This window comes from Perca fluviatilis, chromosome 1 (genome assembly GCF_010015445.1).
Source record: "Perca fluviatilis chromosome 1, GENO_Pfluv_1.0, whole genome shotgun sequence".
In the NCBI taxonomy this organism is placed as follows: Eukaryota; Metazoa; Chordata; class Actinopteri; order Perciformes; family Percidae; genus Perca; species Perca fluviatilis.
This window is the reverse complement of record NC_053112.1, coordinates 29,864,983-29,883,861: the sequence shown is the minus strand read 5'-3', so window position 1 is coordinate 29,883,861 and position 18,879 is coordinate 29,864,983. Positions and strand designations below refer to the sequence as shown.

At 39.5% G+C, this 18,879-nt stretch overlaps 1 protein-coding gene across 1 annotated transcript in view; it reads right to left on the bottom strand.

Annotated features, from left to right (window-relative positions):
* gstcd (glutathione S-transferase, C-terminal domain containing) overlaps positions 1-18,879 on the bottom strand; it is a 52,997-nt gene continuing 34,118 nt past the window's right edge. Inside the window, exons 6-12 of the mRNA XM_039800131.1 lie at positions 15,086-15,201; positions 14,722-14,766; positions 14,139-14,267; positions 8,499-8,632; positions 5,435-5,465; positions 2,640-2,709; positions 1-504 (exon numbers count right to left, since the gene is read on the bottom strand). Of these exons, the coding sequence (XP_039656065.1) occupies positions 314-504; positions 2,640-2,709; positions 5,435-5,465; positions 8,499-8,632; positions 14,139-14,267; positions 14,722-14,766; positions 15,086-15,201 (716 nt within the window). The 3' untranslated portion in view covers positions 1-313. The remainder of the gene's footprint in view (positions 505-2,639; positions 2,710-5,434; positions 5,466-8,498; positions 8,633-14,138; positions 14,268-14,721; positions 14,767-15,085; positions 15,202-18,879) is intronic.

Sequence of the window (18,879 nt, the reverse complement as noted above, 5' to 3'; positions counted from 1 at the left end):
TTGGTGGGAGGCTGGAGCTTTTACTACAACTAAGCGTCCAATCACTGAGCACATTAAACAAGGGATCACATCAAAAATCACAACACACCTTTAACTTCAGTCTGGAAATAATGAGAAAACCTCTTTTATTTTCCAAGGCTGTTTCTTAAAAAAAGGCTTTAAAAAAAGAATTAAAAAGAAAATGTTTAGGGTCGGTCGAAAATAGCTGTATTTTCAGCACCATGATGACACAGCCAGGAGCCACAGAGGCTGGGTACTTTATCAACTCCTGACCGCAATGAAGATGATCTGCTGTGCACTGGTGCTTGCAGTCCTAATTATGCACCAGTGCTTCCAGTTGGCTAGCACAGACTTCCAGTCCACTCTTGTGCGGCGGCCTTCCCACAAGCATGTTGTTCTTCGGCGAACAGCTTTCAGGCTCCATAGTCATCACCCGCACTGAGTACCCATGAGTCTCTGCTGCCCACAAGCGATCCAGGTCTACGAGGCCCATACACTGTTTACCTGCAGTGGTACAAAAAGAGAAATGATTTTATCCTCCAAAATCTAAATTATGCAGTTTTAAGCATTTACTAAAAGAAACAGACATTTCCTTACAATTCTTGTGTTGATAGCTACAGGTATGAACAAAATACCCCACCACCACCCCTCCTCCAGTTGCTAGTAGCCAAGGAGGACACGAAGGATTAAAAAAAACATGGACTCTTCAGAAGAGGTAATTATCTTCACTCGAGCTTCTGCATGGGAAAGTCACCGGACGACACAATCTTCTGAACATAACCATACTGAGAAATACAGACGGAGCTGTGCGGAGCTGATAGTCTCGATTAGCTTTGTATCAACTCATTTGGCATTTGGCTTGAATGTAACGGACATGTATTAATATCAAAAAGTTACGCACTAAAGCTTTAAGCCAATGCAATACTGATATTTAAGAGTAATTAAATAAACAACAGATTTCAATATCCAGATAACATATATTCAGACATATTTCTTTTTAACATTATTAAATGAAATAGAAGAGAGAAACCTATGAAACGGCATGGAAATGGCATATCTACCAACATTTAGTCAAGGGGACAAATTAAAAGGAAATCCTTGAATAAGTGATTGGCTGCCATACACATGTACTGCATGACAACTCATGCTCTGTGACATGTAATAAAAAGGCAGAGCAGGCCGACTTGACTTCGATTTTGGATCAAAATGTCAGAGGAAAAGATTAAAGTGGCTTTGTCTTTTGAGTAGACATTTCCATCCTGATATGTCGTCTCTCTCAGGATGACAATATCCCCGTCCACAGGGCAATAGTGGGTCACTCAATGTTTTGGTAATAATGAAAATGAAGTGAATCATAAGATGTGTCCTTCACAGTCCCCAGATCTTGACGTCTAATTAGTCTAATTGAGCAGCATTCATGATAGTGCTACTGTATTGGTTGGCATATTGTAGGCACTCTTGTCGATTCCCTGTATGTTCTTAGCATTTGTGTGTATCAATACCCTACAGAAGCCACTTATTCATCAACAACTTCACACTGATTATTACGCTTTTCTCTTAGGATTTCCTTTAAATTGACTTCAGATGTATTAGGCAGTTAGGTAGCAGGTGGCAGACAGTTAATGTGAGCTTTGTTCTGCCATGCTGTCTAGATGGTCAGAGTCACAGTGATAGGCTCTGGAGAGATGGGATCAAACATGGTTAGAAAATGTTAGTGGCAGAGGTTGAACCCTGTTAAATGATAGAGAGCAGAAACTCTGTGACAGGTGGTGTCAGGTACATATGAAAGGGCTTCAGACTGACGAGGCATTGGGGAGCCTCCTCAGATTCAGAGGAAAGCTTTGATAAGCTGAATAACTATCAAGGGGAAGAGAGTTCTCAACATTAATGAAACACTGTACAGTGCAATTTCGGCACAGGCCTGAAGGTTTCAGCCTGACAAAACCGTTCCCTCTGAATACGACAGCGCCAATCTGTCAGCTGTTCACTGCAGCTGTTTTGTCACTCAGAAGAAACCCCTGCATTAACATTTTTTTCACACTAAAAAAAATCTAGACTGTTTGAAAAGGTAGAGTTGTGGAGTTAGGTCACAGTGTACAAAAGTCTCAGAAAACACAACATCGACATGTACTAAGATCAGGGGCCATGGGAAAGAAAAAAAAATTGATGGGTGAAAAGAAAAAAAAAAAAACTTTTGCGTTTTCCTGAGAAACTTTTTCAGGTTGAGAAAAACAACGTTAATGTACTTCCGGGTCAGTTTGGCACCATGGAAACAACCAGTGGAGCCGGGAGTCACAGCGGGGCAGGCCAGCGGGGTAGGCCAGCGACAGCGATCTCGGACCGCCCTGTGTCCCTGCCTGATCAGCACACTTTTCTGTCGCTGCCGTTACACAGGTTAAACCCAATGAATGAATAATTGAATGAATTTAAACAACGCAATTAACATAAAAAATGTACATTAAAAAAACATGGTTTCAATACAGTAGCCAGACAACAATAAATATCAAAAGGTAAATCAAATCACATTCATTTGCCACATACACAGTACAACGTGTAGTGAAATAATTGTACGCCTAGCTCCAAAAAGCATGTAACAAATAGAAAATGTTCCGTTAAAAGGAGAAGATAGTAAACAGTACCTATGTGTCGCCTTTCAGGAGGGAGCTGGACAGCAGTTTGGTCTGCAAAGCGACAGAGGACCATGTGTTCCTGAAATAAGGACAGACAATGAGTACAAGATGTGTTTATTGCAAAGGTAATTAATACTACCCGCTAAAGCTCTCGATGAAATCTGTCTCAAAACTACACTACTACTACTTTTCCTCCAGCACCACCAGCAGTTTGACATTTTTCGTTTTAAGGAAAATATATCTTGACAAAAAGATAAAAATATATCTTGATGGATTACCAAGAAATGTGTTTCCAATTGGTGACCAAATGTATTACTTTTGGTGAACGCCTGGCTTTTAATCCTGCTCTATTCTCAGGTTTCAATTTGCCCGATACTTAGGTGTATGATCTGCAACTAATGAGCTCAGCTGTAGTTTGTTTAGTGCTTATTAGCACACAGGCTAATCTAAGAAGGTGAACTGGCAAATAGTACCTACAATAAAATCAGCATGTTAGCATGGTCACTGTGAGCATGATAGCATGCTGATATTAGCACACAGCTTCACAGAGACACTAGCCGCATATGTCGTGGTCACAGCACGACTACGGTAGCGAGTAGTATGAAATGCCGAAAATCCGCGTAAGGATATTGGTTGGGGTGGTGGATGGGTCAAACAATTGAGCGGAGGCCGGGGATCACGTCCCGCGTTATTGTCACACGTTCCCTGCGGCCGTCTCCCGGCGTGTGAGGCATCCTTTCCCAGTTGTTTTTTTCCTTAACCCAACCTCTGCCATCCCGCTATTGTCGCGCGTCCCCCGCGGCCGTGTCCCTGCGTGTGATACATCCTCCCCCGGGGTGTGACGTTTGTCTTCCCCGTTAATCTCCGTATAGACCATTTCGTGCTGGCCACCACAAAAAAACGAGAAAAACGTCCCCGCGAACGAAAATAACGTGACCATTTGACGAACTGCCGTGAGACCGTGTTGCCAGTTTACAGTACGTTAGACTAATTCATCAAAAAAGAAAAAAAAAAATGGAAGGACTTCATTTGCATGGTAAGCTCTTTCAAAGACTCTTTGAATAAAATCATATGTGTAAAGTCTCCCAAAAGGCCAGATGAACCATGATTATTTATTTTTAACAAAAGGACAAGTTTTCCTGTCCTGTTTTACCTCGCTATGGTTCATGGAACAAGTGAGTCGTTGAGAGCGGTTCGTCAGCTCTAACTTGCTTTTTACTTTAATTGATACAATTCTTCACTCTAAGAGGTCGACGCTGAATGCAAGGCCACGGAGCAGGTGCTTAAAGTTAGTGCTGAGCACCAATATCTCACACCATTAGCCCTTTATTCCAGCGATACACCATTTGTCAATGTGCTGACATTCTGTTTAACTACTGTAGTTCAGGAAGGACAACTACGGTTCTGCTCTAAAACAATGTAATGCTGCTTTTACTTCTGTAGGTGTCGGCTGGGGGTTTGGAAGGCAGAGACACAGGAAACAGTGAGGTTCTCTACACTGAGCCCAAATGAATAGCAAATATCAAACATGGTTGTTGAAAGCAAAACCACAAGGGGAGGCAGGGGAACTTTAGAGCCAGGGTTTGAAGTGGCAGATAATGTGTCTGCTGGTTTACAAAGAATACACATTTCTCATGCTGTGTGGACAGGTGTTAAGCTTTTCATTTCCAGACAGAAAATATGGCAATTGTTATTTATTTTGCTCGCTGGGCTTTTCGACAAACAGTAGAAAAATCCTATCTATCACAGAACAATACACTTGCCCAGTGTCTTGTAAATAATATTTAATCTTCTGTGCCTCTCAAGCCACATCTGTAAAAATACGTTTCTTCTAGTGCACAACAGAAAAGAAGTTGGAGGTGGTCCGATGTTGTGACATGTCAACTCTTGAGGACCTGCAGCAACTTTTACACAGATTCTCCCCAGGGGCACTGACAGGTCCCATACATCATCATGTGATGGGCCCTCCCAGAGCACAGTGCTGGGTCTGTGCTGAGCGATAAGGGCCTGAGAGACTAGAGGGTGTGAGCCTCCCTCCCTCTCACTGCCTGGGGTATAGCCATTCCCAAGACAGTGATGAGAGCACATGAATCTGATTAATTTTTATTTTACTGTCCTATAAAATAAATGAAAAAAAACAAACAGGAAAGCAATATAGGAACAAGCTCTTACTCACACCAAGCGAAATAAAGCCATGTCAATCAATTTTTATTGTTTTAGAATCGTGGTACATCCAAATTACAAAAAGGAGCCGGTTGTACCGGCTTTTCCTTAAGTCAAACTTAGCCTACTTAGAACATGAGTGGAGAGAACTATGTGGAGATGTACGCATCACTAAATGAATATATTACAGTGTTTAGTTATTATGAAATGTTTACACATACTAACAGCCAGGTGTGACTGTTACGAAGCTAACTGAACCAACTCATAAAGCTAATGGTAGCTTGCTAATATTATAGGACCTGTATAGTGGGAAAGGTAAAAGACAATATGGAATATGCTCAATCTGAACCGACACATGACAAAGTGCTGTTTAACCATGATGTAAACTGGAAAGTGGATTTTCGATTACATTTCATACACAAAAAAGCAATTAGCAAAGAGAAAAAAAACTCATTGTGTTGTAACCGAATACGTAAGACGTATGTCATGACTCATGACCCACAAAGGTGTCTTTCAATGTGCATATAGGTGAACTGAATCTGAAACACAATACTTGTAAAAACGGAGTTGCTGTAATTCAATATTCTGTACTTGATATTTTGAGTGCAAATTAATAATAAATGCAATAGAGGGAAGCATACCTTATGAGTCAGTGTCTCTTGAAACTTTTTGCTGTGAAAACAGAAAAAACAGAAGATATATTGATGTTAAAGTGCAGTGATTAAATTGTGGCAGTAAAATGTGTTTATTACACTTATATATGTCATAGATTTGCTTGCTCAGCTTTGTGGTGTAGATTCTTTTTTGTAAAATCAAACTAGGAATTTATAACCAAATCTAAGGCTCAACAAAACACAAACAGCATGCATTATCCCTAAAACATACCATTTTATCTCTGGGGGGAAAACATGGCTTTTTCTATGACATGGAAACAGAGTCAGTTTGTTTGTGATGGTTAAATGTAGACCAATCATCACTGATGCTAATTAAGTCAACATGAAGAGGGTAAGGGGTTAGGGGCCAGTCAGGTCACATGGAGAGAAGTCTTAAGTTTAACTATTCGGGCCTTAATGAAACGGGCAGTTTAGTTCCACAGCTCATAAAAACCTGTGAACTGCCTGGAATGTCTACATCTGCAGAATATCCACATGAGTACCTGGAACATGACCTGAGGGGAAAACACTCAAAGTAGCTGGATAAAGATTGACACAGTCAGGTGCATAGGCCCCTCACATACACCGCAAGACTGCCCTCCAGAGACACAGCTTCTTGTTGTCCATTACAGATGCAAAGTCTTTTATTTCTTTTATTGTCATTCATTTCAATTTTATGAGGAGTCAGGAGGGTTGAAGTGTCAAGCTAGCAAAAGTGAGGAGAGGAAAAACTAAGTATGTGAAAACTCCTAAATATTTTATACTTTACACTGAGAGTCCTCCCCAAGGCACAAGGGCCCCTTAAAAATCACATATCAGAATACCTGAAACATAGTACACAGTCTAAACACTGCTCTACATCGGTTTGCAATTATGTTGAAGTCCTGCCAACCATATCTAAGCAACAATATCTACGCTTCATGATACATTTCTGGTTGTGGGGGAATGAATCAAAACATAACTGATAGCAAAACCGAGATCAAAAATTGATGGTATGCCACCGTACGCTCGTTTGGCATAGTTACCACTTTAGAATCGACATAGACCACCTGTCGGTTTTTGGTATGCCGCTGCTGTTCTGTAAGCTTATGGCATGTATAAACATTATAATAAGGACTGCACAACAGTTAAATGCTCCGAAAATATATTTAATAGTGCAGAGTCAGACACACAACTTATTAACGTTATGCCACTCATGTTCCACTGTCATGTACTCTGTCACACTGACATATAGTGATTTTTAATGATATATACCACTGCTAATTTTGACTATTTCACTGGCAGATACCGCTGTGCACCGACATACCACCGGTAGTGTCTCTGCAATTGTCTGGATCTCATGTGGCTGCTGTGTTTGCCGGGTGTTGAGGAGTGTGGTATGAGAAAGCACTTTCAACCTTTCACTGGATCATTGCACTCTGGTCCAGGCATGTAAAACTGTAACTTTTAAACTAAATGAAAGTTAGTAAGTAACTCTAATGAACATGATTTTTTTTTTTTTTTTTAAATGAGTCATGACCCATGAAGAATGTGCATAATCTGAATTGAGTTGCATAGTTGAATAATATAATAAAATGCAAGATCGCTCCTCCTCCTCGGTCACGTACCACTCCCCACTGGCTTACGACGATTCCATACTGGCATAACCGCTGCTGTGTCATACATGAAAACGGTATGTCACTGCTGTTCAGAGGCCACTACTGCTACTACTCAAAAAATCTACAGGGTACCTTTAACTTTATTGAAACCTACAACTTTTTTTTTCACCAACAGATTTTTTAAGTAATGACAAAAAGAGGCATTTATTTAAAGACTGAGTAAATACAGAAACAACACTCGACACCCTGGATGATGGGCAGTTTGTGACTAGAGTTACAACCCCTGAAATCCTGCAAGAACACAAACTCTGTTCTAAAACAGAAACTGACGTCCATGATGCTGCATCCAAGGAAAAACGCTAAATTTGGATTAGGAAAAGAATAAGACATACTTTATAAATTCCCAAAGGGAAATTAAAGGCTGGATGAAGAGATGAGGAAAAGAAGGAATATGCAGAGAGAGCTGGAGGTGACTCAGCTTAATTTTAGGTAGGGACATCACTTTGTTTTATGCTCAGCATTATTTTTTACTCACATTACTCCTAATATGTGATGTCCCGAGTCATAGTTTAAATAATAATAATGAGAACGGTGGCAGCGACTACATCAGGAAAAATAATCTGTAGAATATGACATGCTGTATGATTTTGTCCCAGACCCGGAACAGACTTTGCCCAACTTGGTCCAATCAGTCTGAATGCCAACATCATAACTATAATCAGCTCAAAAATACCAATGGGTATCTCCACTTTAACATGCTTGGGATCACAGTCTCTTAGTTGCTACAACAGCAATCCTACACAACAGTGCTTTGTTTCGAAGCCTTCAGTAACCCAAAGTGGTTATAGCATCAAACTACCTTGGAATGATTCTGCTGCTATAGCAACAGGATCAACACCATTTAAGTATAGCCCTTACTTCTCCTTCTCTGCTGGCATTTGTTTTTTCCTTCTCTGTTTAAAGAACTGAAGTACATTTTCTGTAACACTACGTATGATAAGTAATTTCAGCAAGAGTAGCATTCCATGTATGTACTGTACCTCCAACTGGATTTTTCTGATTTGTTTGTAATATCCAAGACAGCATCTACAGAGAACCCCCATTCTCTGTTGCTGACAGACTGGGGGCTGAGATTAAAAAGGTGAGGGGCGGAACATGTTGTGACACTGCTGCCTTGTACTGGTGGTGATAAGACACAGGAGATGAACAAAAAGCAGTGACAAGAGATCAAGATTTTGTGTAAGAGAGAGTGTGAGAATGAGTGTGAAAATGATGGAGAGTGAGAGCTCCACAAGAAAAAGTGAAAATAAAATCCCTAAGAGAAAATGGCAAGGAAGAGAGGCACCGGTGCCTGCAGGGCGCTACACTAACAAGAAAACAACAAGGGCAGAAACAACATTTTAAAAAGCAGAAACCACGAGAAGTTGACTGAGGTGCAGTAAGCAGGTACAAACCTCTTGGGAAAGGTGAACTTGATTGCGTTCTGGATGAAGCCGTAGCAGCATGGGCTGATGACGAAGGCGGCTCCTGCCTGGATACAATGCTCCATCACCATGTCTGTTGCAACGCCACATGCGTGGAGGGCAACCTGAAGTTAAACAAAGAAAGCAATCCAAAACGTGTTATTTTCACCAGTAAATTCTAAGCTAAGCAAGGCAAAAAGTGAGAGCATTCAAAAGCATTCACTCGATACAATGGATCACTTCATAATGGCTGCTGCTATTAAATACATACTGTATATGTATGCTCTCTCTCACAGGTGCAGACTCTGGGAGTTAGACCAAACAAAATGTATTAGTGCTTTAGGAGCAGAGGCACGGATGCATCTGGAATCCCATAGAGTGGGTAAACTGTGCGTGGTGATGAACACCTAGCTATGCATTAGGAATGGTGTGGTTATATATTGGATGGCAAAAGGGGACTAAAAGACCCAGTGTTATAGCCTGTCTACATTCCAGCCTGCAAAAATAACTTGTGATTCCTCAAAGACAATGCTTTTAATATCCAAAGTACAGTGGTAAAATAGATGATTTCCTCTCAAGCGTACATTGGCTAAATAGATTCTCCGTTAATGGTCCGCATAAAATGCATTATCAACAGTATGGTTTGATAATAGCTACTCTGGCTCACTGAAATGAACCCCGTCCAACTCAAGCAGCCACCTCAAACTTCTTTTGTTGTCCTCCAAGAAATTGTCACTTGGCCTCCAGGAGTCTGAATCTACGGCACGTTGCCTTGACAGCAGTGCCACAGAGCAGAATTTCAGACTCGGTCAGGACAGGGCTGAACCAAGATTGGCAGCAGCTACAAAAGATTAGAGAAGATACAGTCACTCTAAACATGACCAAACGCACTCATAAAGTCACCAAAATGTTTGGGCGGGGGTACATTGCTCAGAGGTGCTTAAGCGCTCCGTGGAGATTAGACAGCTGAAGCAATCCTTCAGCTCACAACTACACATGAAACCAAAGGCGTATATATTAAAAACCTGCAAACATTTTTTTATATGCAATTTCATAGTCTACACTCTGAAACAAGTCATCGGATTTGTGTTCAGATCTCCACTTGGAAATATGAGGAGTTTGATCTTTAAATGTTCATCATCAAAGAATCGTTTATTCCACTTCAGAAAGATATGCACTGATTTTAACATTAAGTTATACAAGGCCACTCTGCACATGAAGAAATAACCAGAAACGGAAAACTGGAGAGTTAACATTGATTACCTGCATGGCCTTGCATCTATTTGACACCCAATTTTCTATCCTGCATTTATTCATGGCATAAGGGAAAAGCCTAACTTATGTTCTTTCAACAGAATATTTCAGGCTGCTGATTAGGAGGAGGAGTCCCTATCAGAGATTGCATGATGTTACATCCCCCATATCTAAAGCAAAAATAATTAACAAAGTAACACTATCGCTCTTACCCAGCTACTTAATGTTGTACATTAGTCATGCTGTGGTAAACCCTAATTACATTTTATAACCTTTAGCCTCGCTTTAACACCAACACAAAGCCACTCAACCAAAAGAAATGCACACAACTAAAATAAAATACATTCTGGTATATTTTGATAAGTCATTATGCATTTCCAATTTTTGATTTGGAAAGATTCCTTGCTTTTAAATGGCTGAAATTTTATTTTGTCTTCGTCTATTAAAGCAATATTGATGAAGCCATTGATGAAGCCATATCCCAGCCCAATTTGGTTTATGGGATGCTAATTAAAAATGGATGATGGAAAGAGGTGAAAATGTATGCAAGGCTGATTTAAAACCATCTGATAGACATACAGTATTTCATACAAGCCCTGCTAAGCACATTTCTGCACTAACATTTCACTGGAAGAAATCATGAATCAATTTGCAACAACCAAAAGAACCAAGGGTCATTTATAAAACTGGGTTCTTTTATTAATCTTTTGGGGAGAGGAAACGCTGTTTCTATCTGTATCTTCCTCTCAATAATTGGATCACAGAAATAATGAGACTTCATTATTCTCTCTCATTCAAGTAATTACATCCCTCTCCTGTCCTATGTGGGCCTATTTGGAAACAATATTGCAGAAGAAGAACAGTTTTAGTGTCTGTCTTTGCGGTGTTAAGAGTTTTAAATGTTTAGATTATTAAGAAATCATGCTTTTGCTTAGCGATTCAAGTAAATCAGTTTTCAATTTTATATCAGCAGAACTTGGTGTCTGGTATTTGTGCCCTAGTATGTGTTTGTATATCATTTCACAAATATGTTTGCAGTTGTTTGTGCAGACTAGAATAAGAATGATTACATTGAATCAAAGAGTTGTTTTCCTCTCGAAGGTGAATGTTATGTTGCATTTGACTAAATATAAACCGACTCAATCCTTAAAAAAAATAACTAAGAAAAACAACAATGTGGAACCCTTAAATGACATCAGCTGATAAAGCCGTATTGGAATTGGTCACATACATAAGGCTTAAACTAATAACAGTAAGTACATTGTTCTTCATTCAAACATAAAGAAGAAAAATCAATTGCAAACAATCAGACCCTGAAGCAGAACCAATAATGGACCTGGATGGAGTAAAATAAAATCCAAATCAACTTCAAGCTCCACAACTTTTCCTGCCTCCAAGGTGAGTTGGCTCAATGTTATCTGGCAGGAGAAAGCATTAAAAAAAAATACACTGTATGTAGAGGATCGTTCTAATACCAGTCTAACACCTGGGACATGCAACTGCAGACAGAAAGAGCAGACACTGACTAAGAATAGGGACACCTTAACTTAATTAGCCCGATTAAATGAGTGTGACTAAAAATGGGACCATGTATTATACATAGCAGGATTAAAATCAGTGTGATGGGTGGCTCCTTCGGGTAGAAATATCTGTGTCAAGCAGGAAGAAGCTAAGACAAAGCAACAGCTGAGGCTGCATAGCTGTTGAGGTAAGAATCTCAAGCAGTGCAGAAAAGGACAAACTTCAGCACCTGTTTCATATATAAAGCTTAAAATTAATTTGAAATCCATGTGTGTGTGCATAAACTCTTTGACTAGGCTACAAAAAAACACCCATGTATTGTAGAGAAGAATAATCTGTGCGGTTTGTTTCTTGCCAAATGGAACGGGTCTCAGTGGAGTGACGATGTTGGAACAATAGCTTCTAATTACAGCAGGTACAAATATATTCCTATTATATATTATACTACTATATGTCCCAGAGAGAGTTAAAGCTAGGCTACTAGAACAGCTGGCTTTTCTGAAACTGGGCTATAACAAATGGCAGGAAGATGGATCTCCCCAACATGTTTGTGGGATGACACTGACCTGAGACACATAAATAACAACCAATGATCAAGAATGATGACAATAAAGATTGTATGGAAAAGCAAAATGTGTGGAAACAGGAATTCAGGGACTCTTCATAAGGTGAGAGCAACATGTTTTTAAATTCCAAAGACCTGTTTTTGTGTGACACAGCCAGATTCAAACAGCCAATTAACAACCACAGTTAAGGACCTCTAAATTGAAAGTAATTATCAGTTCGAGAAGTCGAGAACTCTGTAGATGAAGGTGGGTGTTTTAAAAAGGACTAGCGATGGTTTCGACTTGCAGTTGAAGAGCGTTACCCAATGCTGGATTTTAGATTGTTTCGTCCCCTTTAAAGCATGGCGTTTGAAAGCTAGTAAAAAAATGATTCTGTTGTTGCAGGTAGCTGTGCAAAATTAAACACATTTACTAAGCTGGATCTTTAAGCTTAATAAACACGAACAGGCAGAACTGCAGTCCTGGCAGATATAAAATGTGTGATGAATTAAGAAGTAAAAGTGTGACATGGCCAAGTTAACTCCATAAAACTTGAAATGGCCTGCAACCTTCTTTTCAAAGATGTCTCCCAAGCCTTTAATGAAAGCATAACTCTTAAGATCTTGGCTAAATTTAAAACCATAAGGATGGTAGATTTTTTCAAAGTAAACAAAATCATCAAAACCAAGCCTCTTTGAGGAAAACATTTAACCCTGACATTACCATTGTCCTTCATTTTCTGCGTAAAACTGCCTTTTGGCTTTTCAATAATCACAGAGGAAAGTGACATACACCGCCTGACTGAAGTGCAGAGCACTAAAAGGGTTCTGATTAAAAGCTCCACTTCAGGAAATGAAATGTCATCTTAGCAGCAATGACAAAAATAATTGCACGTTGGCATTTACAGTTTCTGAAAAAGGATGAGGAAATAACATTTCTGAGCTTCATGAGCTTCTCCGAAATATAAAAATATTATAGGACTAAATATACAACGTTCAGACACCTCGCAGTAAAGTTGTGATTGTGGCAGAGTAGAAAGTAACACGTTTATGCAGTGTTAATCAAAGGGGTTTACGCCTCTATTTCAATACATAATCAGAAATGAGAAGCACTGAGTTATTGGCTTGATTTTCATTATTAACATTTAACAGAAAAGGTAATGTTGCACATAACATAAGACAAATGATGGCAACTGTTTTGACAGCAATGCTTTCAAACCTCATGCTAACGTCTTAGATAAATTATAGAAACATAGAACTGGATGACTGCCCTGTTGATAAGGCTGTTACATAATTTTATTCAGTAAAATGAATCAATGTCATGGAACTGTTGATGTAAACACATTGTCTTTTTTATGTAGCCTAATAAGATGATTATTATGGCAGTGGGACTACAGTAGCTTGATTCTCTGTATTTTAATGAACAAAAGAGATTTTGCCTCTTAAAGTGAAGTGAAATTTTGCCTCTACCTGTAGTGCTATTCATTAATATAAATAGTTTTGGTGTGAGTTGCCCTGTGGTAGAGATATAGGCCATAGAGATGTCTGTCTTTCTCTAATATAATGCAACTAGATGGTGACAGCGCTCTCCTCGGCTGAGCTGTAGCGTTGGTATTGGTTAGCTTCAGTTACAGCTCAGCCGAGGAGGACGAGCCTCTCGTCCATGAGTATGCTTCCTTCTGCCCAGTGATACAGTTGGCGGGTGTAGAATGCAAATAGTTCCTACATGAAACAGCTCACAACAAGGTCTGTTGATTATCTTGTAACCGGGTCATGATTTCTGGATTGGTGCTTTGCGCACCACAAGCCGAGTGCCATCTAGTTGCATTATATTAGAAAGAAGGCAGACATCTCTACGGCCAATATCTCCAACACTGGGCAACTCACACCAAAACAATCTAGACAAATAGATAAACAGTCCCTTTAAGCTTCAAAATGTGCACACCAAATGTCAGTGCTAATTACATTTTCACTGTCAGAATAATTTTTTCACTGGTCTGTTAGAAAGCTATTGTATATGTGTGAAAAGCAATTTGATTTGCTTGAAAATTCTAATGTGGAAATTAAACATTAACTTGTGATTACAGTTGAATACTCAATTGTATGTCCAGTTAAAGCTTTGGTTTATTTGTGATTTTTACCATCACAAACAAGTTTTACATTGCATTTACTTGCATTACCAATAATTAGCTTAATCTTAAATATTTAAGTCACTTGAATATTGTCTACAGAATCTATGGATCGTCATACAAATGGAGACAAAATGAATGCAAAGGTAAATTTTTTTGTATAGTGTTACTTGCTATGCTCACCCCAATGTGAAACGGTCCGGTAAAGTAGTCCAAATTGGCCTGAATGAAGCCAATGTTTTTCAGACCGAGCTCAGCGCTACGACTCTGGGCCCTGACCAAGGACTCTTCTTTGTTTTCTATGAGGATGACCTTGAATAAAGACAGAATAAACTCACAAAGCTGCATGCAATTGCTACTTTTTCAGATGCAATAATAAAGTTTCAATGTATGGCAACAAAAAAAACTATCTTATAAAAGCTATCAAAATGAACAATAAACACAGACTTTAATTAATGCAACAGAAACATGAGGCATTTTTATTAGATAAAAAAAAAAAGTACATTAGGACAAAACATTACATGACCAGTTCTTCAGTAAGTCACATCACAACAATACAGCAGTATTGTACGGATGCATTTAATGATGAATAATAATCACTTCATCATTATTAATAATGGTTGATGTACTGATCTTTTAGTTTTTAAAATGTCAAAAATAATGACAAATGTCTGTTAAAGGTTAACAGAGTCCAAAATTACCTAACAAAGCAACACAATTCAATGATACCACACACACACACACACACACAAAATACAAACGTTACCTGGCAATCTGGAAGTGTGTGAGCCAGAACAATCCCTACATGGCCCTGAGAGACAGCACAAAGAGAAAAAATAAAAATACACTATAGGAAAACAGCACGCAGGGGGCATCAATGAGTTATGATTAGTGCTGCCCTTTCCAACCAAACATTGACCTTCTCGCCATGCAACGCTACATCTCTGAGCATGCATTTTCATGAGTGGAATTCCCAGTCTGTCTGTGTACACTGGTCAACGACAAAAGTCATTTAAAGAGGCAAGGAAAACATGAGGGAATATGAGAACTAGCTCCTTTCAGCTGGCTGCTAATGGAGCGGCAGTGATAAATATACATGCATAGCTGGACTGATGGATGAATACACGTACCGTTCCACTGCAGAAATCCACAACGGTGTATCCCGGCCTGGCTAGCTCTGTAACCATGGCAACCAAGTTATTCAGCTGTTGCCTCTTCCTGACTGCACGTATATTTGACATTTTCCCTGCAAAAGAGTGGAAAGCAACAGGTTTTTCCAAGGTAATTATTCTGAAAAGTCAATTTAAAGAAAGCTTTCAAACACCACACTACACATTTTTTCATTACTCTGTGTTCTTTTCTTTCGCTGTCAGAGAGCCTCCCCACAACTGCTCAAATTTTGATTTACAACCAGCCATTTCAGATAATGGTTATCGCACACAGATGAAAAGGCCTCTACTCTCTCATGAGCATGTTTCCAGCCAATTGCCGAATAGGGAGAGCAAACAATCTTTCAACATAATCAAAAGCAAGCCTCAGAGCCAGAGTGTCCTCCTCATTTGTGGCAGAACTTTCTGCTGCTGTGCGAGCAGTGTGTACCCCATTAACTTGAAGCACATTTCAGTCTCCTGCATCTTCATCGCCAGTCTGATAGCACGCCACATCGGCAGCGAGCCGTTGACGTGCTGTGCCAATGCCATCTCTGGTCCATTAATCTAGAGTGCCGAGTGTTTCATTTACCCCACAGTCACACCCTCATATCCACACAACTGGAATATCACAAAATATATTATTCCTACACGTTCCTGCTCACACTGCTTTGTATACGACAACAGGGGAGGGGAGACAGCGAAAAATACTTCCGCCGACAAGAATAGGAAATTTTCAGTGTCATTATTCAGGCTCTCATGCTGGCTGTTATTGAGCTGATCCCAGTTGTAGGGAGAGCACAATAAAGAAAGTGAGGGATGAATTTAAATACAGAAAAACAGCAGGAAGGTAATTGAAAAGACTCTGCTCTTCGCTTGGCTGAGAAATTCACATGGGTGCAGGCACTTCTATGTATCCGTCGCTCCAGAGGGGCTTTAGTATAGAGGCCTTTTGATGCATCTGAAGATTTTAATTGCATATTGTATTACAGAGTGGACAGAATAGAAAAGGGGAACCAAACAAAGTAAGAGTGCAGATTATCCATTGAGGACTCAAACTTTAGATGTGATATCGAACACTTTAAACCTGCAAAGACTGATATTTTTTGGCCACTTGGGAGCAGTGGAAACAAGATGTAAATACAACACTGACATTTTTATTACCTACTAAAGTTGATTTGGCAAACTCGTTAGCAAAAACTTGGCTATTTACACATTTAACAGATGTGAAGCAATCAATTATTTCATTTATAGTTGGGTTTCTTTGCAAGTCCAATATTCACTGCGTCGCCTGGGTAGCTCACCTGGTAAAGTGTGCGCCCCATGTACAGAGGCTCAGTCCCCGCCTCGGCAGCCACGGGTTCAATTCCGACCTGTGGCACTTTGCTGCATGTCATTCCCCTTCTCTCTCCCCTTTCATATCTAAGCTGTCCTATCAAATAAAGGCCTAAAATGCCAAAGAAATAATCTTTAAAAAAAAAAAAAGATTCACTCTTTAAGCTCCATTTTGGTCACCAACAACTCCTGAGGGAAATATCTGGCTTTTAATTGCTGTTTTTAATGTTCATTATGTTAACTCTAACTGTCATTTGGTGCTGGGCAGGCAGCACCAATAATTTTTTTTTGCTGAAAACAGCTGCCATGAGAGCTGTAAGAGTCAACCAAATTAGTTAGGGTGTGGGCCTGAAAATCCAAACAGTGAGCTGAAAGGCATTATAAAGCTTCATAGAGCTGAGGGGAACTGCAGAGTCAGGTGATAATTATATGTGGATTCATAACGACCAGCCAACACTTCCACATACAAGTAGTCATGTGATCCATTGTTAATATAAAAATATTGATTATAGCTGCTAATGGTTTTGCACAAAATCAAATCTGGGAAAAGCCTTAAATATAGAGGGGTTTGCCAAAAATCCTAATTCCCAAACGGTCACTAATAAAATTTGATTTGTTGTTGATGTAGTTTTGAGTGTTCATGTGCAAAGCATTTGTGTGAGGTCCACAAGAGTTGCATGAGTGTATCAGGCACATATTCAAAGTTGTTAAAGTGCAAAAGGTGTATACAGTATTCTTTGTTTAAAAAGTGTATTAATTGATTGTGTTTGTTTGTGTGCGTGTGTGCGTGCGTGGCGTGCGCGTGCGTGCGTTTCTACTCAAACAAGACTTTGATGTTATAAAAGGTCACCACACAGCTTAAGGCCAAACCCATCAGCTACGTAGGACTGAGTGGGTGGCAGCAGAAGCGCCAACTACAGAAGCGTCGACCTTTCCCTATGTTTTTCATTTCATTTTTGATGTGGTTTAAGAATAATACTGAGAGAGGTCTTAGAAGTTCACGCCCTGGGTTGCTGTAACTTCGTCAAATTCACTCAATCTTAGATGAACATCATACATTATGCAATTAGAGGTCAAAAAGCCACAAGATGTATAAAGAAAAACCAGAGTGGCAACCCACTGTAGATAACACTGTCATAAGGGCTTAATGACACAAATAACATTAAGCATGTTTCATTATGTCTTACAACATTCTCACTCATTTCGGTTAACCAATAAAACAAAGTGGATCTAGCTGCAATACAATTCACTTTAAATTTTATAGCAGACACCTAAGGGAAGAGAGACATAAAAAGTGTCAGATATTCTGACTATTTCCTTTCATTTTAAGACATGCTTTGGAGTAGGTAGGAAAGAGGAGGAAAATCAATATCTTAATTAAAGATACAAATGATTACGGGTTTAACTTTAATAGGATTAACTGATGACATCAATCCCTCTAGAGAATTTCTCTTTCAACAGGCAACCTGTAGTCCTCTCTCTCTCTGCATTAACACAGCTCCAAGTGTGGATAAACTGTTGAGTGGCTGTTAAATATTTGACACTTAACTAACATGTTGATCTTCACTGGCTGTCTCTTGCGCAATCGCAACTGTTTCACATTTTTTTCTAGACACTTTCTTCACTCACCTATCAATTTCTTCTGCTGTATTAGATGTATTTAGTTCCAGACTAGATATATCCCTTGACCCTGCCCCATGCCTAACAGGCAGTGGACCCAGGTAATGAGCCCAAAAGGCAATGCTCCTACATGTCCTTTTTGCTAAGAGGGTCAGGCAGACACGACTAGCAGACAAGCACCTCCCCAAGGGTCTTCATGAGACTTAATCATCATTCGTCTCTCGGGAGGATCTACACACTGAATTGCAATCTACTTGCTAGACAGAATGCTGATACTGGACAATTCTGTGAAACCCTGGAGTCTGTTCAATGATGAGGTTTCTGAACGTTCAATGTCAGCATTTTGCATTGGTTATTCACACAGTCTGGCACGGTTAGGCAACAAAACCTTTTGGTTAAGGTTTAGTGTGTGGTTAGGCAAATAGACTATCGTCAAGGTATTGTTGAAGTTAGGCAGCTAAAACTCAGAAAGATGTTGTATAAACAGTATTGGACATAATGAAATGTTGACCTCATGATGGCACTAGATGAAAAGTCAGGGGATCACAGTTCTTAGAAATCACAAATGTGAACCTTATGGTGGCGCTATAGAGGAAAAGCCAGGGGATCACCAAGTGTTTAGGACTCATCCTCTGGAAACCATAAATGTTTCTACAAAAGATGCCAAAGTTGCTTGAAAAATAGGCTATGATCTACCATTAGCCTCAATGACGATACATGACAGCTTGCAATTGACGCTTAGGAGACTACAATGTAACTGAACAGTTTTGACAAGTATGATCCCAGCCAAAAAAAAAAAAAAAAAAAAAAAAAAAAAAAAA